Consider the following 24,562-nt stretch of genomic DNA (forward strand, 5'->3'; position numbering starts at 1 on the left):
ACAGATACAACATGTTCCAGGAGTCCACAACACGTGGGTAGACTCCCTAAGCAGGTCTTCAAGCCTATGACACGAATGGGAGTTAGATCGCCATTGGATTCTGCAAATATTCGAACAATGGGGAACTCCAGGTTCGGACCTATTTGCAACACGAGAAAACAAGAAATGCAAAAGTTTTGCGAGCAGATTCCCTCAAAAGGATCGTGGAGGAATGCTCTTCAGGTACGTTGGACATTAATGTTTGCCCACGCATTTTCGCCATTCCCTCTAATGCCAAAAGTGCTACGCATCTGATCCTCATAGCACCGGCAAGGCTGAGACAGTTCTGGTTCAGAGAACTTCTGCGAATGTTTGTATCGCCTCATATACAATTTCCGCCTGTGCTTGCTCTGATATCGATGAGCAAGAGGCAAGTGGTGCACCCACAGATAGGCTCTATGAATTTGTCAGCTTGGAACCTCATGACCAGGAATTTCAATCCCTGAATATTCCTCAAGAGTGCCGAGATATTCTCAGTTACTCAAGAGCAATTTGCACCAAGAAAAAGTATGCTGCACAATGGAAGAGGTTCTGCCAATGGTGTTTGGATCACTCTCTTTGCCCTTTACAGTCGCGCCGGTTAAAATACTGCCACATTTGCAGCATCTAGCCCAAACAGGCTTAGTCTGTGTATCTCTTAAGGTGCATTTAGCTGAAATCTCGAGGTATCGGAGAAAACCGGGGCAGGCATCTTTTTTGTTTGCCAGAGTAATTAAGGAGTTTATGAAAGGACTCATCCGAGTATTCCACCAATAAAGCGTCCAGCAATTCTCTGGCAACTCAACACGGTTCTTGCACAGCTGATGAAGCCACCGTTCAAACCTATCCATAAGGCTGAGATAAAGTTCCAGTCCTGGAAAGCTGCACTATTTCTGGCCCTAACATCGGCTAGAAGTGTCAGTGAAATACAAGCCTTTTCAATTTCTGAACCCTTTATGCAATTCAAGAGGGATAAGGTGGTGCTGAGAACGAATCTAACGTTCATTTTGAAGGTCCCGAGTTCATTCCATCTGAATCAACCTATTGTTCTACCTACATACTTTCTGGAGTCAACGTCTATAGTGGAAAGATCCCTTCACACACTAGACGTCAGACATTGCTTGAGATTTTACATCCAAAGGACAAAGACATTTCAAAAATCAAACCAATTATTCATTGCTTTTGCCCCTCCCAAGAAGAGGTATGCTTTGTCTAGAAACAGTATATCACAATGGACATCTTCAGTAATTGCCTTTTGCCACGAGAAGGCAGGAAGACCACTGATTTCAAAGGTGACGGCCCATTCGACAAGGAAGATGGCTACTTCTGATGCATTGTTCGCGGGAGTGTCGCACACGGACATCTGTAGGGCGGCAACACGGTCAAATGTCAATACCTTTACCATGCACTACTGTTTGGATACAGCATGGAAAGGAGATTCGGTGAAGGGAAAAGCCGTGCTCCGTCAACTGTTTCATTAAGGTACTTCTTCAGTCTTGTGTGACTGTATATACATATACATAGATACATGTTGTGATTGCTTACGTATATAGTTAAATGTATATTTAGTCTTTGATGTTTTAACTTTTGGGACAGACAAACTGGTGTTTTGTTTCTTCCACTTGTAGGATGTAAAAAGTGGTTATTTGATCATAAGGAGAAAAGGGGTCATGCCTTTAAAAGGCTTTTCTGAAAGTTATGTACTGCTTACTATTCTGATTCAAGCATGTGAATCTATGAAAGATTCAATGCTGGAGAATAAACAAGTTACTTACCTGTACACTGTGATTCTCCAGTATTGACATCTTTCATAGATTCACATGCGGCCCGCCCGCCTCCCCGTTTTAAGGCAAACCAATTTTACCTCATGATGGGAAGCTCAGACTCACACTTGTGCTTGAAATCTGATGTATGGTGGCTCTGCAGGGGATTGTGGTCTCAGGGCTGGCGTCTCATTGGCTGATAGTTGGGCCTTTTAAAGATGACAATGGGTTAGCAAAAATCTGGTTCCCTTTGCATTGGTTTATATGAATTTTCTTACATACTGCTATATTTTAAATACCGTGAGACTCACACCATGAATACGGGGAAGATTCAAGCATGTGAATCTATGAAAGATATCAATACTGGAGAACCACAGTGTACAGGTAAGTAACTTGTGTTTTACTACTCCAACACCTTCCCTACTGTTGCACACACTGGAGTGGGAATAGTAAATCATCGCTATTCTTAAATTCAGCGAGCCCCCTACAGCAAGTCGTTGTAGCGGCATGCGTTGTAATAGTATGCGATATACATAAATCTGGTCTGATCTCTCAGTAAACACAACATCGAAATTGCTGACTTGCTCTCGGACACTATGCTTGATCTCCTGTTTCTTACTGAGACCTGGCTGGATGCCGATTCTGAGCCAGATATTTTAGAGGCACTCCCCTCCGGCTATACTATAGCCAGAATTGATAGGGCGGTAGGCAGAGGAAGGGGGATAGCGGTGATTTTTACGTCTCCTCTTGAATGCTTCCTTGAACCAGTTATGCTATGTGAAAGTGAGGCCGGCTCCTTTACCCTGAACATCAGCCCTAACCTTATGGTGAAAGGGCTTTTGGTCTATAGACCCCCAGGTTCCCCTATACGCTTTATGCCCAGTCTGCTGGAGGGTATTGCTCATTTAGTCTTAAGACATGATAAATTCTTGGTTCTGGGTGATCTGAATCTCCATTTGGAGGAACCTCTGAATAAGGAGGCATTTGATCTACGCCAGGATCTTCGGTCACTTCACCTATGCCTGAAATCATGCTCTCCTACTCATCAGCAAGGACACCTACTTGATCCGGTGTTCACCAGCTGGGAAAATGTAGAAGTATCTACCCCCTCCCCGTTTCCCTGGTCAGATCACTTTCTGATGCCTTTTGTGATAAGGATGCCAGGATGATTTTAATAGAGAGTTGACAATGGGTGGGCCCCCGGGTGGCTCAGACAGTGAAACTGCCTGTATGAATCTGGAGAGGCATATAATCGATGCTCTTAATAAGGTGGCCCGCTGCTCTCGAACAAAGCTATGGGTAGGGTACATAAATCTGCACCCTGGTTTACCCCTGCTCTACATCTCATAAAAGCTGAATGTAAACGTCTAGAGAGGCAGTGGAGAAAGGGATTTTTGAACCAGGATAGATTGAAATACAGGGAGGAACGGAGGAAATACCACGGTCTTTTAAGACGGGCCAAAGCCACCCATTACAAGGCCAGAATTGGGATGGCGGAGAATTCTACAAAAGAACTCTTTAAAATATACAAGGAGATCTCCTCCCTGGCTGCTACTGCTGTGCCAAGTAGGGGCTCTGCTGAGGATTGCAATCGGGTTGCAAATTATTTCTCAGAGAAAGTGAAGGAAATGTATTCATCCTTCTCAGGGACCGTAAGGAGGGGCGCTGAATTTGAGGAACAGCTGGGAGAAATGAAGCAAGGCTGAGACTGAACAACTTTACTGTTCCCTCTCCAGGGACTCTTAGTAAAATCTGTCTCAGTATTAAATCTGGCCCCACCTAAGGTGATGGGGGAGAGTTTGGAGACTCTTGAGTCGTTCATCAGGCATGTGTTGGAGGTCTCGTTAAATCTACACACGCTGCCAGGGAATTGGAAACAAGCCATTGTTCTCCCAGTTAAGAAGAAGCCGAACATCAGTCAAGACAAATTAGAAAATCTGCGACCCATCTCGCTTCTGCCATTCTTGGCAAAAGTAGCAGAGAAGGTGGCATATCGTCAACTCATGACACATTGGGAAGAAGCGAGTCTCCTACATCCGTCGTAATCAGGGTTTCGGGTGGGTTATTCCACGGAAACTGCTCTACTACGTGCCACGGCAACTATTAGACAGGGGGCTGATGCTGGGAACACTATGGCTCTGATCATGTTAGACCTCAGTGCCACCTTCGACACTGTAGCACACTACACCTTGCTGCAGTGTCTGAATACGGGCGGTGTCCCAGGCTCGGCCCTGAAATGGCTGAAGTCCTTCCTGGTAGGCCTCAGTTTTCAGGTTAGACAGGGTGCACATTACTTCAATGACATTAAATTGAAGCAGGGAGTGCCTCAGGGTTCTGCCCTGAGCCCTACCCTGTTCAGCCTGTACATGACTCCTTTGGCGGAGATAGTACAGGGTTTTGGAGTTGGGGTTGTCTCTTATGCTGACGACACCCAGCTGTTGATCTCCCTATCCCAGGCACCAGAGGTAGCGGCCTCTAATTTCAGGGCTTGCATGCAGGAGCTTGCCTCCTGGACGGATAAGAACTGCCTGAAATTGAATGGCAGCAAGACAGAGGTGCTTGTGGTGGGAGGTGACACATCGAGCTGAACGTCGGCTTGGTGGCCTTCGAGTCTGGGCCCTACCCCCATACCATGCACCGAGGCAAAAACTCTGGGAGTCTGCGTGGATTCCACTCTTTCCTATGATGGACATATTAGACGGGTAGTGGGGAAATGTTTTGGATCCTAAAAAATCTACGCAAAACGTTAGATCTCCTCCCGATAGGGTCTAGGAAGACGATGGTGCATGCTCTTATTACATCTCGCCTAGACTATGGCAACATACTCCACCTTGGCGCCACAGCAAAAGGTCTGGGGTGACTACAGGTCTTGCAGAATGCTGCCGCATGGCTGGTACTTATGCAGCCTAGGAGGGCGGCTTAAAAAAAAACCTAGACTCACTGCACTGGCTTCCAGTAAAGAAAAGAGTGTTTTTTAAGGCATTATGCACCTGCCACCGCATCTCCCAGAACCTTGGCCCATCATATCTGAGTGACTTGGTCACCAGGTATATGCCAGGAAGGTCCCTTAGATCCAGTGGGACCAGGCTGTTGAAAATTCCGAAGGTAAAGAAGGCCAGAATGGGAGGCCGTTCCTTCAGGTTCCTGGCAGCTCAGAACTGGAACAAACTCCCTGTAAAACTCAGGGTGGAGATCTCTGAAGCTAAGTTTAGAAGGCAGCTTAAAACATATTTGTTCTCCGGTTAGCATAGAGTGGACCTCAGATGCGGTCAGCGGTCACCTCCCTCTCACTCAGCGCGGGGACACGCCGAGATGGCGTAACCATGCGCTTTATAGATTTCTTTATTATTATTACAACGCAGTCGTTGTAACAACCGCTTTGTAATGGCATCTATTGTAAACGCATGCAATGTGAAGTGCTATATTCGCTTGGCACGCCACTGATACTAGGAAAATGGCAAAGTAAGTTCATGCGCGCAGCTAACACCTGGAGTGATATGATTGTTATGAATAAAGCTCATGGCAAGGCCAGTACTGCTTTCCATCCTTCCAAGATCGATAAATTGAGTGCCAACTATTTCTGTCAATTACAGCACAAATAATTGGCAGAAGGCAGGGAGATAGAACCATGAAAACAAGTTGGTATTATGAAACATCTGAAAGAAATGTTGTATAAAGTATCATGTTTTTTTCTTTCTCAGGATTGGGTTAAACCTGTTGAAAAAACAGCGGCTGTTCAACAATCTCCCAGAACACTATCTTATCCACCTTTGCACGACGCTGACGTTAGTTAGTTATTCTGCAGGTAATTGTTCTTTGCCATTCCTAAATCAACAAAATATACGAATGCCTTCCTCCTATTCATGAATAGACCTCAAAAGAGGTCATTGACAAGAATGCGGTAGATCTGTTAAACAGCTCATTGTGAATTTTACAAAATGTTTTAGGCTTTTGCTATCATTTGTGCAACTTGTCCAGTGAACTTGTGGCCCCGAGGTGTGTGTGGTCGAAGTCACCCCAGTTATTTCTGTCTTTTTCTTTCCTAACTAGGGGCAACAAGGGACTTTTCCTCACTTGCATTATGGTTTATGATATTCTTGCGGCTCCACTGCAAACCAAACATTATTAATTAGGAAGGCTATTATGGCATGAGGTTGCAGCTTTCCAGGGGGACCCACCACGTGTGACACCATCAGCCAGACGCTGTTTGTTATAATCATATTTTATTGATTTTAAGTATGAACAAACGTTGTCTTAGCACTAGGACATGTATGGAATATTTATACTTCAAACAAGGGTTTTTAGCTCAGGGATTATTCCAAGCGCTCAGACAATATACTCAAAGAGGTATAGATTTAAAAATATGGTATGTATGGTGCAAACTAGGCAAGGGGATAAGCCCTATAACCCCTCAAGCAAGTGTGGGTTACACCTACAGCAAACAAGCAAAACTCAAACGCCTAGGCACACATAACACAGAATCAAGTTCATGTGAACACAGGTATATACGCAAACAAAAGGTATATTTTCAGATGGAAGGAACAGTCTGGAAATTATGTTGGTAGGGAGTTCAATCTTTACATTTCTTGCCTAAAACAATGCACGTTGAACAAGCCAGCCGACACGTGTTTCGTCGCTTTAAGGAGAATTGCTCCGCGACTTCTTCAGGGCTGTTGAGCACAAGTTTGGTCCAGGTAATCACTCAGCCGGTGATAATTCAAACCCCGCCGGTGTCAGAGTTAAAACAGTTTCAAAAGTGAACTGCAAAGGTCAATCATACTGAGTAACAGTACTTGTGCATGTGTTGCTGAAAGGCTTTGAGGTTGTGGGGCAATCTTCAATGTGGCCAATCATTCGGAACTAGTCTATTACATAAAATCCCGTCTTAGTTCAGAATACATAACGCAGCCCCCACGATGAGTCACTCGGTTCCAGGTAGTGGACGTAACAAGTGTCGGCTGGCTTGTTCAACGTGCATTGTTTTTGGCAAGAAATTAAAAGATTGAACTCCCTACCAACATCATTTCCAGACTGTTCCTTCTATCTGGAAAGATACCTTTCGTGTCTGTATATACCCGTGTTCACATGAACTTGATTCTATTTTATGTGTGCCTAGGCGTTTGAGTTTTGCATGTATGGAATATTGTCCACCTACGAGAAAAAATAACTCTATTTCTGATGGATACTTCTCGCCTCAGATTTAGACTATCCTTAGTGCAATACTGGAGTGAGAGAGTGTTTCAGCAATGCTCCAAGGCAGAGGAAGGTGGTGCCTTATGGCTTCAAAGTCAAGCCCCTTGTAAGTGTCACTCCTGTGCGTTGCCATGAGCCTCTTTCTTTCCATGTCCTTAGCTGCGGATTATGAGCTCTGCTCCCTTATCTGTGGTCCAATGATGTTCTCATTCTTTATCAGTGTGTGAGAATGATATCCCCACCACAATCAAGAAGATGCGAGTCATAACATGACTGCAGGTTCGCGTACCTGCATGGGGTCTGCCTCTGGCGCTTGAGCTACACACATGACTGTAATCTGTGCGACAAGTGTGCTCTCATGCTCCCGAAGGACATCTGAGACCAGGAGGCAAAACTCTACATTGCTGAGCTCAAAAAGCGGGCACGGTTGAAGCACAGGTCGCAGACTCTGGGCGAGCACCTGGTCGTCGTCATGTTCTGGGGACAAATTCCATGAAAGGTCCACGTCCTGCTTGATGTTTTCCAGTCAGTTGAAGTCAAAGTACAAACATAAACATGAAAAGACAAAGTCGAATTCCTCCCCATCCTGCCACTCAAAGTCAGGCAAGAAGGCAAAAAGGCCTCATGATAAACGTCACACTCCTTCATAGGCCCTGGAATCCGGTTGTTTCCACATCTGTTCCTGGCACATCCACAGATCAGCTTGCCATTGTCAACCCTGCAGTGGATAGAAGCCTTCAAAGAGAGAATTTTGAAGGTTTTTAGTGCCTGCCGGTGGCCCCTAAGTAGCCACAAAGGTCTCTAGTCAGAATGCTGTTGGTGGGGTCGCCTCAACGTTGTCTGGCCCCTCTGGCCCCACTACCAGGCCCATACTGATTTTGGTTCAGACCTCTACACTGGCACCCAGGTAGCAGAAGGTTTCTTCCATACCAGTGCCGGTGCCAACTCTGTCAACACCGATAGATGAGGTCCAAATGCCTATCTCAGACCCTGAGTCAACATCGGCTTAATCTTGAACAGTGTTGCAGTATGAAATCACAAAAGTGCAACCAGTTATAATTCAACCTCCCCCTGATCCTATACCTCTGCCTCGATCCATTTACCAGCAGAGGATCCGCGTTCGCTTTGGATGTGACTCTAACCCAGTCCAGTGCCTCATTTGCAGTGGTGGTTCAAAGGCCTGCTGCTGCACTAGAACTGCTGTTGCCCACGATTGAAACTGAATGAAATGTGCTGACTGAAATCATTTTGCCAGGGCTCACTTCATCTTAGCTACTGCTGCCATTTAATGAAGCCTTTACTGATGCTCTCATGGCTACAAGGTCTAAGCCATGTTCCAGTCCGCTAATCAGTCGACCCATAGCTGTTATGGACTTGCGCTGGTTAACCAGACTTTGTAATGAAACATCCGACACCAGAGAGTCTGATCATCTAAGTCTCACATGTAAGGCCAACCTGGTTTCTTTATGGCCAATCGCCTGAAAGGGAATCAAAAATAATTGTTGCCTTTGGGAAGAGTCTGTTCTCTACAGTTAGTCTTGCACTTGGATCTATCAATATAGTTTGCTTGCTAGGCCAACACATAGATGCCTTGTGAGACACAGCCAGTGATAGTTTCCCAGAGGATCACAGAGCCCGTTACTCCAGACTCTTCTTGATGGCAGAATGCTGCAAAATATGTGTTCCAGGCAGCCTAAAATTGACTGACTAAATTGGCAGGGCTACATGCACCAGCATTCTACATTCCTGGATGAGGTCTACTGGGTTTTCAGGTAACTTGCTAGCATCTTTCATTGATAGGCCCTTTCATTGCGCCAAGTTATCCAAGGAGAAGGCTGATTTGGTGCTGGAATGATTTAAAGGTAGCCTCTCCATAGCATGATCCCTTTGCTTGTCCATCTGAGCAAAATAATTTCCTCACCAGTTCAGGAAATTCTGAGGCTACTCAAGGGGCCAAGCTTTCAGACAATGAAACCCCTCACATCCTGTTGTACAGCAGCTTGCCCACTCCTTTCAAGGGCGTGGTACCAGAATAATTCATGTGGCTCAGCACAGCCCGTATTCCCCAACTCATCCTACTCTGATGCATGGATTTCCAGGCTGCTTGATTTTGACCTCAGTAACTCATGCTGGGCCGGTAGGATGCAGGATGCATGCAACATTTTCTCCCTGGCTGGAGATCCATCACTTCCGACAGACGGATCTAACAAATCGTCATAAAAGATTATGCTCTACCTTTTACTTCTACCCATCCCTACCGTCCCCACACTCCAGAACGCATTTTGCAAGAACACTTCAGAATCTTGATGCAGTAGGTCAATCATTCTCCATAGTTGTCGTTGAGCAGATACTGTTTTCAGAGCAAGGGATGAGATAACACTCTTGCCATTACCTCGTCTGGAAGAAAGACGGGGGCCTCAGGCCTATTCGCTCAGTGTGATTCTGAAAACACAGGCTCCTTAATAGGTACACTTTTTGAAATTCCTTTCATTTGTTGTTTTGTTAGTCCAGCGCTGAAAAGTTATTTGTCGGCCTTTTGAGACTACTTGTGTTTATTTGCCAGCCATTGTTTAAATCATCAGTTGTGATGCATTTTCTAAAAGGTTGGATGGACATGTTGCCCCCTATGCCTTTTGTAATGCCTTGGGAAGACCCTGTTGTGGTCTTGAAATTTCTTATGTGCACAGCCTTTGAGCCAATCCATAGCTGTTCCTTCAGTCTGTTTACTCTGAAAACCATATTCCTGATTGCCTTCATGCCAGCGCGAGTGAGTGAAGTGCAGGCAGCCTGGACACCCTTAGAAGCCTTGACACCCTTTCATGTTCGCTAATCACTTTGTCAGTGTTCTCTGTTTCACCTCATCCCTCGAAGGACGAAACGCGACTCCACTGCCTTGGGCCTAACTGAACTATTTGTTTTGACATCTACTGCAAAATTGCATACTAATCACAATCACCTCTGTATGGGATTTTCAAACTGCAAAAAAAGGCGAGGCAGTGCTAAAGATGACATTTTTAAAGATGGATAACCTTCTGCATCAAAATCTGCTGGGCAATGGTCAAGAACCAGTCTCCTGAAGAACTACTGGTCCATTTCACGAGAGACAAGGTCGCTACAATGGCATTAGTGAGAGGAGTATCTGTCTTAGATATCTGCCAGGCAGTGACATGGGCATTGGTGCACACATTCACAAAACAGTACCACCTAACAGTCAGGTCCGATGGGAAGGTCACTTTGCCTGCGGTATTGAGCAGGACTTTTTGGCCCACTCTCCACACCCTCCAGCTCTGGAAGGTACTGCAAAATGTATCAAGTCTAAAGGTGAGGAATCCTGCGGGTAGACGTCCTTTCAGAAAAACAAGTTGTTTACAGTAACTCACTGCCCTCCTGCCTCTCTGTTCTATTGAGTGGCCTTTGTAATATTTTTTAAAAGTCCCATGTTAGAGATTGGCACACTGTCATGCACATTTTGCCTATGCTCCAGTTCTAAGAGTGCCAGAGGAGAAAGATACAGGAGGGTGACTTCAGTGTGACACTTATATGCAACTCTATTTCATTGCTTCCATGGTGGTGCGGAGTCATCACTGAGCAACACAGCACCACCTACTAATGTGCTGGAGCATTGCTGAAGAATTCTCAAGATCAGTCTAGCACCTTGGGATTTTCTCAAGGTGAGGAATCTGTGATTAGGTAGAGTATTGACCAGAAAGGGTTACAGAGGGTAAGTAACTTGTTTGTGTTATCCCCATCTGCTGCTATTTATATACAATACATTAGAAATATTGAAAGGTTCCTTATGGGGTGATGGCAATTAAGCTGTTTGTTTTTTTATCACTTCTCATAGAGACTGTGCTCATTTTGGAACAGTAGCCTGTTCACTTTTGTTTGTGTATCTTGGCTAATAGTGATAGTTAAAGCAAGTCCAACTTCTCCATCAGCCATGGCATCCACTTTTAACATCTATTTTGAGGAGGCATACCATTTTTTGTATTTTCTGTCTGTCCAATGCAAGGCCTATGGTGTATGCGAGTAAGAGTATTTATCATTGTAAATGCCAAAACATTGCATCTGACCAACAGGATTTCGGTCGTCTGTGATTCTTTGCCTATAATGTGTCCCTCTGGACCCTTTGGGGAAAAAATTAAAACAATATGAATATATTCTATGGTAGGTTTACATTTAGGGTAAGATGAAGTTATACATCAGAATGGACTGTTAGTTTTATGGACCGTTATACAGTTGTGAATAATGGTCATTGGATAATTTATGATTAATGCTAGTATTGAAATGAAAAGACTTTACTAATGTAAACAGATCAGGGTTGGTTTTTTGTGTGTATTTTTTTAAGTTAAACAATAAACTTTAAGAATGTGTGGAACTATTTTTGTAAATGACTTGTCTGTGTAGCCAGATGTTTATATTTGAAAAACATATATATTATTCCCAAAATTGATGTTAGTAGTTGAGCTTCAAGAACCAGGATTACGAAGTTGACCCTAGAGCAGATGCTGCTTTTGTGTATCACGGAGTGTTACAAAAATTTACGTAAATGAGTCCAAAATCCGCTGTTGTGTATTACTATATTTTGCAGAAAGTTATTGATGTGCAGTGGTTTGGCGGATTCTTGCCATTGACCAAAACACAGAGACCTACACTTGTCATTGTGAAGGTAGCATTAACAGATTTTGAGTTCACCTTTGAAAAAATCTTGGTTATGGCATTATAATACTGTTCTTCTGGATTCCAAAAAGATTGTATTCTAAGTAAACAATTTACAGTGTTAATATTAGTTTCCTAGATTGCACTTGCACTCATAAATTGATAGGCCTGCAGTGAAACAATATCTGTCCAGAGGCACTAATTCTGTATGCTGCCATTTTTAATGCAGCTATGATCTGCACTTTGTAGGCCAGGTGGTGTGTTCCAGTTGAAAAATTGTGGGTATGTAAATAACAATTGATAATGTTTTTTTTTTAGCACACTTGTTAAATTAATAAAGTTCCTGTTGCACCCAAAAAAAAAAAAGAAAAAGAAATATTGAAGTAATCATGTCATTGTCCTCAGATGTTTATGTCTTAGATTAGTTGTCCATAACTTTCATCCATTTATTTAGTGGCAGTGCTGTTGTGTACTCTCAATATCTGATAGAGACATCTTGCTGCAGATTCCTTATTTTTCAATGTTCCAGGCGTCAGACTGGATCTGGAAGATTTTTGCATGAGCAGTACTCCTGCGTGCCAGTAGGTGGGGTTTATCAGTTCCGCACAGCAGTGTTGGCATTGTACACACCATGAAGTGACGTCCGCTTCACCTATATAGGCACCTCCTTGGTGCACTGACGTCAGTTCTTTTGTTTCTGCGCCAGTTAGCACTAATCCGGAGAAAGAACTACCCCTCTGTCGCTTTTTGTCAGACTTTTTTAGGCGTTTTATCAAATTCTTTTTCGAGAAATGTTTCCTCCTGGTGTGTCGAGGTGATGTCTTCAGGGAAGAGAGGTTGTAAACCGTGTGGCAACTGCCATCACGCAATGTTGGTTACAGACCCACATCAGGTGTGTCTTTGGTGTCTCGAGCAGGACCATGACTCCAAGTCGTGCTCGGACTACCGAGCCATGCCACAGAAGACTTTGAGGCAGCGGTCCCTTAAGCTGCTCATCACGAGGTCTCGTTGCCTATCGAGCAGGAGGTTGCAGAACTGCTCCAGGAGCCTCAAGTCTTCTTCCTCACATTTCAGGTCATTGGGACAGTCAGGGAAGAAGCATACAAAGCAGAAGAAGTAGAAGCGTGCTTTGACTTCTCCCCATCCGTCGGCTGATGCAATGAAAGACCATTGGCGTTCGAGGCACGGTTCCTTGGAGTCGTTGCCAGAGCCGCCTCCGAGCCTGCCACCTTTTCTGGGAGCCTATACGTTCCGCGCTCAAATAAAATAATTTTATGAGGACATGCAATGTGTTTTTGAACAGACCAACCCCTCCGGCGGACCTTTGGGCCCAGTGGGTTTGAAGTGGGCCTCATCAGGTTCTGCACCAAAAGCTCTGGCCTTGACTCCGGCGGGCTCTCATGGATCTGATCCTGGATCCGGATGAGCCCTGATCGTGCCACAGCGACCTTCGTCAATGGCGGCCCAACGCTGATGCCCCCGATGCTGCCAGCGCCCATCGGCGGTGCCAGCCCCATTTACACCCACAAACCTGACACGAAGCCGAAACAGCTTCGATCGACGCCAGTACCACCTATACAACTGAATTATAGGGTTACATTTAAAGAACATGTAACAGAGAAAGAGTAATAAAATCAATGTATATTCTGGTGCCGACAGGACCCATGGGTTCTAGGTTGGTGCCTGAGCCCTATTCTGAAGCACTAGGCTTTGGGGAAGAATTGTAGGGTTCACTGGAATACCAGATAGTAGGCAAGGAAATGGAGTGGTGTGAGGAACTCGGTTTGTCTGTGGTCTAAAAACAACCCCAGATACTGGTATGCTTTCCCCCCCTATCATGGCTTTGGAGGAGGGAGCATCTTATTCCATGGTGGTGAAGAGGGAAGCTGAGGTAGAGGATCTTGAGTTGCCTTTCGTGGCAGTCAAGACTAACATCGTGACAGAAGTGCTACAGCTGGGGGTTTCCTCTTCTGAACCCTTGCTCCCTTTTAATAAAGCACTTACGGATGTTGAAGAAAACCCACCTCTCTATATAGTGCACCACAATGGGGTACACTGCTCAAAGAGGTCGAAGAGACCCTTAATATTTTACAGAGGCAAAAGCAGATCATAAAAAGTAGATAGCACTCTTTTTTGTAGTAGTGTGGGCGAGCAGTTAGGCTTATCAGAGGGTAGTGGTAAGCATTTGTTGTACACATCAAGATAATAATAAATGATTACACACCCAAGGAATGAAGTTGAGACCAATTTTGAAAAATACATATTTAGACCAAGAACTTCGGGACAAGGTAATAGTTTCCTGCAATATGATAAATTACAAGAAAAATTAATAATCACAGTCGTGCGCAGTTACGCACAATGTATTTCCTATGGAAGGAAAAAGGGGAAGGGAAAAGCAATGCTATACAGTTTTTATTGTGGTTACTCTTTTAGAAATTGGAAGGTTCGAGTTCAAGGTTCAAAGTGCCAAGGCCAAGTTCTCAGGAGCTTCCCTGATTGTTAGCGAAGCAAGACAAAAGGCGTCTCTGTAGCTGGTATGCTACAAATACAAGGGGCAACCAGTAAAAGCACAGGGAAAGGGGACTGGGAGGCAAGTCCAAAGGCTCTCAAGAGAAAGTAGGGGTTGCAAGGACTCTGGGGGCGTAGAAGCACAGCTGGATTGAAGGGACCCCAACCGGGCGAGCTGGATGCCATGGAGATGTGCAGTTGGGCAACGGTGTGCGAAGAACCACCTCGCTGTCAGGAGTTGACTAGGCCACTGCTGGGGTGCGTCACCAGAGTCCTAAAGTTCCTTGTCCGGTGCTGGCTAGCTGTAAAGTTGGAGTCCACCTGCACTCGGCTTTGTCGGTTTTTGCAACAAGGGGTCCGGTAACCCGGGTGTTGGTGCCTTGCAGTTCCGGTGAGTCCTTGGACCTCAAGATTTGGTGCAGAAGCCGAGGTGACCATCCAGAGAAAGTTTACCTTTGGATCACACTCAGACACGTGGGTTGGGATGGGGAGCTAGATGACACTGGACTGGACTTTGCTGTTTTGGAGACCGGCAGTTGCAGTCAGATAGTACCTCTACCTCGAGGGAGTTCTTTGGCAATTTGCAAAGTGGTAGTGACCCTGCAGGGTTTGTGGAGGCTACACAGCAATGTGGTGAGCTGGAGGATGGTGATTGTCGAGTTATATGGTGGCAGGCAGGAGTTTGCACCCAAACTCCACCACAAGGTCTACAGTTCTCAGTCCAACAGCGTCACTTCATTCATCTTCTCCTTGCGTCAGTGGAATCTAAGTTCAGGGTATGGGGATGCCACCTAAATACTACATTTAGGGGGTTTACAAGGGAGTCACAGGTAGTCGCCAATAAGCCCTTTACAAGGGGTGTCTACACACTTTGTTGTGCCCACCTCCTGTGGGAGGGGGCATAGTGCTAGCCCTGACTGGAGAAGTTGCCACCATCTTCAAGATGGTGGGCACTGAAAAATGTTCTTCACCTCGCCTCCAGCACCTGAGGAGTGGAGTTGGCAGAGGGGGTGCACTTCCCATTCTTTCTAAGTTTCCCCACCTATCTTTCCACCAAAAGGGGAGGGGATGGGAGGGAGGCCTACTCTTTCTGGCAGGGGAGGCTGGGGGTTGCGCTTCAAAGGTGGCAAGGCCTTTGAAGCATCTAGCCACAGTTGGCTGTTACTGACCGGGGGAAAGTGTGAATCCCTCCACCCAGGTCAGGCTTTGTTCTTGGCCTATGAGCATGCTGGTTCTCACCCCATGAGGTCAGAACATTGTCGGGTGGTGCCAGGCTGGCTTAGACCAGTCGTTAGGTTTCAGGGGACCCCTTTAAGGGGCCCTCAGTGTGCAGTTATTAATAAATCTGACTCTGGAATCAGTGTATGTTTATTAGGATGAGATGTTTGGTAACAAACATTCCATAGTACAATGAAGCCATCACAGAGCGGGGGAGCTCATAATGATGAGTGCCCAACCTATGTACTCTTCATGGCCTCCCTCTTCACTTACAATATCCAAGAATCAACATGGATAACGCAGGAGTATATCTGCTCATGCCGATATGTAGTCACAGGAGAATTAGTGCGCCCTGCCTGAGGGCTACAAGGCCTACCAGAGGGGTGGCTTACCTGTATCTCATGCACTGTGTGTGGGCATGACACACAGGGAAGGGTGCTATGTCGACTCTTCGGTTTTGTCTGCACCAAGGCGCACAGTCTGTGATGGCAGGGTGCATGGCCTTAGTGAGGGGACACAGGGGTGGCACAATTCATGCTGCAACCCATGGGGTACATCTTCAGCACCAATGTCCTAGGTACTAGCGGTACCATTTACTAGGGACTTACAAGGGGTACTGAAGTTGTGCCAATTAGGAAACAAAAGGTACAGTTTAGGGGAAAAGCTTCTAGCAGAGGGCACTTGGTTGGCAGGGACCCTGTGCACTTCCATTCAAAATTACGCCATTTCACAGGCATTTTCTTATCAGAACTCAATATTAGAGACCTAAAGAGACTTATAAACATCCAATCTCCCTGCATCACAAGTTCGGGTTAGTACTTTATGAGACAGGGATAACTGCCCTGACTGCCCATGGAAGACGTTTGAGCAGATATAAAGCATGGGCTCTTTCAATTTAGAATACATGCACCATGGTAGCCTCTGGAATAATAAATGTGTAAACAAATAGGTTCTGCTGTGCTTATGGAACGTCCAAGCTACAAATGGCTGAATGATACAGTGCACTGCTTGTCACATTTAGAAAGTCATAAACAATTCCAGAGTTTTGAGAATCACCGGCTTACCGTAGCCTTTGCCGCTACTACGTTCTAAACTACTCAGTGGCGGCTCACAGAGGGAGTGCTGCAGGTTGGTGGGGTGAGGCGGGGTGGAGGAGGGGCACGGTGGGGGGGTACTAGTGTCCAACTTATGACGGACAGGAGCAAGGTAAGTACTTAAATAACTTAAATAAATAAAACAATGTACTTTACGCGCGCTGCATCGCCGAGTTGGTGATGCATAGCGAGCACAGTAAATTGTTTTATTTATTTAATTACTTCCCTTACTCCTATCCGTCGTATGTCGGACTCTACTACCCCCCACCTTGCCCCTCCCCTGCCTCACCACCCTGCAGCACTCCCTCGGCGAGCCGCCACTGAAACTACTCGATTTATTGACCTCAGATTTTGTGACTTAAAACGGTCCGACTTTATTCTATCCTTGACCACGTGGCTCAGATGTACATATGAATAAACACCTTATTGGGAGTTAGATGCACTCTGGAACGTACTTGTCTTCGAAAGAAAAGTTTTTGGAGCCTTGAAAAAGTCTGCAATATGACGAAACACGTGTAGACTTTCTCTGTCTTGGATCTCAATTAAATTGAATGTTCAAAGCAATCAATAAACTTCTTAGACGTATAAATCTACACAGTCTCTTCATACATTGAACTCTTACTTACTGAACATCATTTTTCTGTATAACGACCATTGGACCTGTCAGATTGATGGACCTCAATATTGTAATATTGTAGTGCCCGGGATATATGTTGAAACACTACATTGGTGACATCGTGCTTGTTTGTCCACTTGAGCTCACGCTGCATAGTTTGCATGGTTGTATATTTACATTTCTCCTGAAATCTGTGATGTGCAAGCAGCATTGTTTGACTGTAGTCACCATCTTTTGTCTCTACATTTAGGAAGTCAGCATGCCTTAACATAGAGGCATGATGGCATATGTACTGTCATTTGGGTAAACCTTAGGGGTGGGCAAAGTTTGCGGATTTGCACAATGCGGAATTCTGCAGAGTTGCATAAAAAAGCCACAGAAAATCCATGGAGTTCCGTTCCACCCTAATACTAACAGACGACACAGGTGCAAACAGCTTCATGTATTTATTGACCGAGCCTTGGTCCTAAGAGCAGCAGGCCTGGGGTCGGTTCACACTACTAACTGGTCTGGAACTGGCAGCAGTCCTCAGCACCCGCAGGACCTTCTGCCAAGCGCTCTAAATGGTCCACTCCTCACTGTTGCTACCATGCTTTAGTTTTCCCACCAATGTTCATTTAAGCCCACTTCCTGCTCACCTTTGGCAGACCATGTGCATGCAGCACCACAGTGAAAACTGTTGCATTCCTGGTACTAACAGCACCCAGCAGCAGTTCTCAGAGATCCACTCCTCCTCCCTCCTCTCACCAGTGGAATGCTGCTGCTGTTGCTGTCCTTGCTGCTGCTTTACTGTTGACAGTGCCTCTCCAGTTCTCTCCCTCCTCTCACAAGGCCTGCAAAAGAAGGACTGAAATCCTTTCCTCGCAACGCATGGAAGTAGAAAGAGGACTTGTGTCTCACTGCACCATTAGGTGCAAGCCTTTCTTGTGTTTTCGTGCTGGAGCGTGGCGTCACTACCAAGCATTACAAGGGCGAGCAGAGGCACCTCAGGAGAACAGAGAGTCAGTGGTGGACGGGGCTGGGAGCGGTGAGTGGTACCAGCTGTACCCACATAAATTACATCAGCAGCTGGGTGTGTGGGGCAGGTCCAGGCTACAGAGAGATGGTGGCGTGGCACTCAAATTCATTAGGGGTGAGTGGCAGGGGCAAACTACGCCATGCAGTGGAATTAGAGGTTTTTGCCGAACTAGTGTGTAGTTGGCAAAACTCTATAAACTCCTCTGGAAGAGTGAAGTTCACCACCCACCCCTAGTAAACCTGAGAGGCCGGTTTCGGACATATCTGGAGTATTGTACATTGTTGCCTTAACAAGCATTGAGTGGAGAGTGTTTTAAGAGGGCAATATAGAATGCAATTTAGACCAAAAAGAGGAATTGGGGAGTGTTGGCATGCATGCTATCTGGAACACTACAGTGTACTTCTCCTTCTCCCACTCCAGCTAGTAACGTCATAATGCATGACCACTAAATGTTTCTGTGCAATCTCTGCTGCTCTACAGATCGGCATGCCTGTGCCCCACAAATAACCTCTAACGTTAGTGCTCTACTAACGTCCCCCCACCTGAATCTTCATATGGGAGTTTCGGGTCCATGCACTTAAAGCAGGCGAACATAGCCCAGAACCTAGTACCTGCTCCTACCACAAGTCAAACATTTTGCCACTCAGGGATGTCACAGAAGGATGCAAGTTATATAATGTGTAACTGCTGTAGACACATTTCTGACACAATGTTTCTGTCTCACAATTTTTTTGAAACTATATTTTTACAGAAACGTGTACAGTCAGCTCGCAAAGAAGTCAATGATGGGTTTGGGACTTCCCTGTCATTTTGTCCAGTGATTGATTGTAGGAAAGTGCCCCTTTTTGAATGGTTACCCCCCACTTATCGGCTAACCTCTGATGAAACTAGACTTGAAGTGCCAATCAGGTTCCTCAGGTCTGTGTTCTTTCCCAAAACTGTACCTTTGTACCCACAATTGGCACATCTCTGGCCACAGGTAAGCCCCTTGTGAAAGGTACTGTAGTAAAGTCACACTACACAGGGGTTAAAGATGAAGGGTTTATTCAGTGCAATACATCAGGTGCTCCCAGCTGGGCGGCAGTACATCGAACCTCCTGTCATCAACATTCCAAAGCTGCCTCCAGGCTGACAGCTCGGGGGAAACCAAAGTGAGGGAGAGAGGAGGGGGGAAAGCAGAGGAGGGTGAAACTACACACTAGTTACAACACATCTTCCTCCCTAAGGGAACAAGGGAAGGGTGAACACATGGGAGGGGGAGGGCCATGAAATTCAGTAACCTAGGGTACAAGGAACAGAACATTTTCCTAGGTCTGGGCCTAGGTAACAGATGCAAGGCCCGCAACTCTAACTAGGGCGCTCACCTCATGCTATACTGCTTGTGCCAGGACGGGGTGGTCCTAACCCTGTGACTTTCCCTTCTCTGCCCCGGTCCTAGCTCTCTGTCCACAGACTCTGCTCTATCCTCCCTTAACGAGCCTCTTTTGGTAGTGACGGGTACCACTCTATCTTGACTCCACACCTTCCCGTCCTGCATCACTACAACATTGCTCTTGACCTCCCTTATCCTCTCTGGAGCGTAGAACCTGTCCTCACTTTTCCTCACCCTGTTAGGCCTCCTGATGTACACCATCTGTCCTCTACTGAGGTTCTTTTCTTTTGCACCCTACTTCCTGTCGTACCACTCTTTGTACTTGTCTTGCTTGTCTTCAATTCTCTTCTTCATATCCTCCGTATCTACTTCAAGGTGACTTTCTCTCCCCATCCATTGTGGAGACAACTTCGATCCCGCCTTTCTCCCTCTCATTAGCTCGAATGGTGAGTGTCCTGTGGTGGAGTTGGCGGTGGTATGGTAAGCCCATAAAGTTTCCATTACCGCATCGTCCATATTTTTTCCCGACTTTCCTGCCAGCTTGATGCTCTCCTTCAGTAAGCGGTTCGCCCTTTCCACCTTGCCATTGGCCTTGGGACAGTACAATGGCGTGCGGATATGGGAAATTGAACAGTCCTTTAAGAATTCCTTCATTTCCTCGGAGATCAACTGGACCCCATTGTCCGTTATTAACGTTTCGGGAATCCCTTCTCTCGTAAACACTTCTTTAAGGAAACGTATCAGAGACTTTGTGTTGATGTTCACTACAATTTTGTGAGTTATCCAGTTGGAATAATAGTCTATTAAAACCAATAGGTACAAATCCTGTGAGCCTCTACTATGAATAGGTCCTGTGATATCAAATCCCAGTTTTTTCCATGGAGCTAACGGGACTTCCACTGGAATCAAAGGAGAATGCCTGGTTACTTTTGACTTGTCACTGATGCTGCATGCGTAACAATCACGTACCTTCTCCTCCATTTCTCGGTCCATCTCCGGGAACCAATAGTCTGCTCGTAATCTTGATTTACACAAACTTCTGCCCAGATGGCCTTCATGGGCTAAGTCGATGACTTGCTGCCTCAATCCCTCCGGTGGAACCAGTTTTCCCGACTTCAAGACAAAGTTCGCCTCAACTGAGAGGTCGTCTTTTACATTCCAGTACGGTTGGATTTCTCTCTCCATCTCTTTGCACTTCTTAGGCCATCCCGTGACTATGTACCTCTTCACCTTCCTCAATATTTCATCCTTTTCCATGTGGTTTTCCCAATCTTCTTTCGTCACCGCCGCTGCACCTATCTCGAAGATGGTGTCCTGCACCTTTTCCTCCACTGTTTCGCTGTGCACCGGGGACCTTGAGAGGAAATCAGCCACGCTGTTTTGTTGTCCTGGTATGTATACTGCTCGAAAATGATATCCCTGTAGACCCAAAACCCACTTAGCAATGCGCTGGGTCATTTCCTCCATATTCTTCTTGGTGAACAGAGGCACCAATGGTTTATGGTCCGTATGCACCTCGAATGGCAGTCCCCACACGTAGAACTTGAAGTGTTTAATGGCCCAGTATACTGCTAGGGCCTCCTTTTCCACTGTAGAATAGTTTGCTTCCGGGGAAGTAAGAGTTCTTGATGCGAAAGCAATTACCTTGACTTGCTTCTCTTCTCTCTGCGATAGGGTCGCTCCTATTCCCCTGTTGCTGGCATCTGTGGTTATTATTATTTCTTTCTCCTGATCAAATTTTCCTATGAAGGGTGCTTGAATAATGGCATTTTTTATGTCTGTGAACGCCCTTTCTTGCTCTTCACCCCATTCGAAAATGCTGTCTTTCTTCACCAATTCTCTCAATGCATGAGTTCTGATGGCAAAATCTTTTATGAACTTCACCATGTACTCCGCCAGACCCATGAATGACAGCACTTCCTCCTTGTTAGTTGGTGTGGGTGCGTCTCTGACGGCATTGACCAAATCACAATTAGGCTTGATCCCTTCTTCGGATATGGTATGGCCCAAGTAATCCACTGAGCTCACACCCAGTTTACATTTGCTCAACCTGGTGGTGAACCCTACCTCCTTCAACCTCCTTAGCACTCCTTTCAGATTCTCACTGTGTTCCTCCTCATTTGAGCCATAGATCAGAATGTCATCTTGGAAACACATTGTCTTTCTGCATTCCCTGAGGATGTGCTGCATCACACGCTGGAAAGCTGCAGCTGCCGACGCCAAGCCGAAAGGCATCCGTAGAAATTTGAAATTGCCAAACGGGGTCGTGAACGCCGTCAGAGACTGTGATTCTGGGTGCAGCTCTATCTGATAGTAGGCTGATGACAAATCCAGAACGCTGAAGAATCTGGCCCCTTGTATGGTGCTCAGCATTTCTCCAATTCTCGGGAGGGGGTACCGATCTATCAGAATGTTTGCGTTCAAGTCTCTCAGGTCTACACACAGCCTTATGTTCTTTCCTCCATCCTTGGTCGTAAGAACAATCGGAGCCAACCAAGATGAGGTCTCTATTTCCTTGATCACCCCTTGGCTGACCAATTTGTCCAACTCATTTTTCAAGGGCTCTTTCATTCGTAGGGGAATCGAACGTGTTTTGTGTATAGCTGGGACAGCTCCCTCTTTGAGTGTTATCTTGTGCATATAATTCTTTAGCAACCCCAGCTTCTCACTAAATACTTCCTTAAACTCCCGAGTGAGATCTTCGGCAACACTGGGAGGTTCCACTAGCAACACTTGTTCGCTGTTGTTAGGGTCAAGCTTGATCCCTAGTTCCTTCTGATGTTTCCAGCCCAACAGATTAGAACCTCTCTTGGAGACGTACACCTTTCCTACAGTGTGCCTATCTTTGAAAGTTATTCTCATCCTTGTCATCCCCTCTAGTGGTATGCGCTCCCTGAAGTACCCTACAGGATTTATGTCTGCTTCCTCTAGGACCACCCCGTGTCCTGCAAACTTCTCTTCAAACACCTTCTTGTCTATAAGTGTGTATGGAGAACATGATTCAGCAAAAACATCAATTTTTTTCCCATCTAACGTTATTTCACATTTGGAATATTCATTACATTCATTTCCCTCACCATCCCCCACCTGGAATATATAAGTTTTTTCTCTCCCCTTCTCAATATCAACATTTCCACCATATGTACTTTTGGGTTGAAATTCTTGCACACTTTAGAAAAATGCCCCCTTTTGTTGCATTTTCTACACAGAGAATCCCTGGCCGGACACTTCCAGTTGTTTGCTAGGTGACTTGGGCTACCATATTTGTAACAAAATAATCCTTGGGGATTGTTGCGCTGACTTTCCTTGACCTTCTCTCCTACTTTACAAATAGTCTCACCTTCATGTGCCCCTTTGCTCTCAAATTTATCCCTTACGGCTCCCTCATGTATTTTCATCTCCTTCATACACATGGCTGTGTGCTCTAACCCTTTTGCTATACTCAGTGCTTCTTCCAGGTCAGGATTCCTAGTAAGGAGTTCCTCTTGTATCCGTGAATCATTTGTGCACCTCACTATCTGATCTCTGATCATAGAGTCAGTCAAAGCCCCAAATTCACACGTAGCGGATAAACCCCTCGGAACCGCTACGTAATTTGTGACTTTTTCATCCTTCCTTTGTGCCCTTTTGTAGAATTTGTGCCTCTCCAGCACCACATTTAGTTTAATTTTAAAATGTTCTTCCAGTTTCATTAAGGTATACTCATAAACATTTACCCCCTCAACCTCCTCTTGTTCATCATCCACTTGCCCGCCCGTTATGTCCTCAAACACTTTTCTCCCTTGTATGCCCAAATTATGCAACAAAATATGTTGTTTCCTCACATTGTTATAATTTCCACCCCCTATTGCTATTAGGTAGGATTTAAAAATCCCTTCCCATCTTTTCCAAGGTATTTCTGGTTCCCCCAGCTCATTAAGGAAAGGTGGGGGCTGGCTCATTCCTGCACCTGCCATGGCCATCCACAAGGTACACTTCTGAAACTGTGCGTTAAGGGAAGTTAAACCTAAGGCTTGAGGATAATGAAAAGGTTTAGCCCTTTATACAAAATAGATAAATACTATTGGGCTTGTAACATGAGTGATGAATAAGTGTAACCACCACACCGAAAACAAGGATACAACCCTGAAAAGTACTTAAAACGCTTTCACTTCATCAATGTGAGGAAAATACACGAGTCCTCTTTCTGTCTCTTTTGTTCTCCTTTATTGCTCGACCTGGGCGGGAACTTCCTGTGGTAACCGCCTTTGCCTACCAGAGCCTCGCTGACGGAAACGCTGTGTTCCACCTTTTCAGTGCTCCGTGTGTCTTGCCTCCCGGTCCGCATTGAAGAAATCCAGAATGAGGACAAAGTGTTCCTGGAGAAACAAAGGTTTGTGGCAACGGGGCAAAGGAACCTATGTGCGGCCCTCGGCACAGCTCACAACTTCGCTCGTAAAGCCAACTCTCCTGCGCAGGCAGCACCCGATAATCCACACACCCTCGCCGTCTTCACCTCCGCACAGAATCAGTACCGGGCACGCCGCAAGGCCAAAAAGAAAGTCTCTCCACTTCCCACAGCTCGCCCTGTACAAGTCCCTTCAAAAACGGAAGCAGTGACTCCACAACGGCAAATTAAGCCTCACACTGCACCCCACTTGCCTCACGCCGGTTCCTCACTGACAAGAACGCTCGACTGGCAGCCACCAGGAGTTAATGCCTTTAAAAACTCGTGAATCGCTTCTTTTCACCGCCAAGCAAGCCAGGCTGATGTTCCGGTGCACGGTGCGGTGCAAGCTTCACCGAACGTTGCTGCGTTACCAGAGGTGGACACTCATTTGGGGTAAGTTGATCACCGTCACTCTGCCGTCCCAGTATGAAAAGTTCCAGGGGGGCGCACCACGCTGACCCTGGCTCAGCTCCTTGACCCTCGTCGCCAAAAAGTGTAGTAAAGTCACACTACACAGGGGTTAAAGATGAAGGGTTTATTCAGTGCAATACATCAGGTGCTCCCAGCTGGGCGGCAGTACATTGAACCTCCTGTCATCAACATTCCAAAGCTGCCTCCAGGCTGACAGCTCGGGGGAAACCAAAGTGAGGGAGAGAGGAGGGGGGAAAGCGAAG

General features: G+C 45.9%; 1 protein-coding gene across 1 annotated transcript in view; it reads left to right on the forward strand.

Moving 5' to 3' along the window:
* The window catches only part of LOC147703391 (uncharacterized), a 9,287,842-nt gene that overhangs the window by 9,202,005 nt on the left and 61,275 nt on the right, over window positions 1-24,562 (forward strand). The window contains exon 46 of the mRNA XM_086931832.1: window positions 5,483-5,586. Within this exon, the coding sequence (XP_086787958.1) occupies window positions 5,483-5,586 (104 nt within the window). The remainder of the gene's footprint in view (window positions 1-5,482; window positions 5,587-24,562) is intronic.

This window comes from Lissotriton vulgaris, chromosome 7 (genome assembly GCF_964263255.1).
Source record: "Lissotriton vulgaris chromosome 7, aLisVul1.2, whole genome shotgun sequence".
Lineage (NCBI taxonomy): Eukaryota > Metazoa > Chordata > Amphibia > Caudata > Salamandridae > Lissotriton > Lissotriton vulgaris.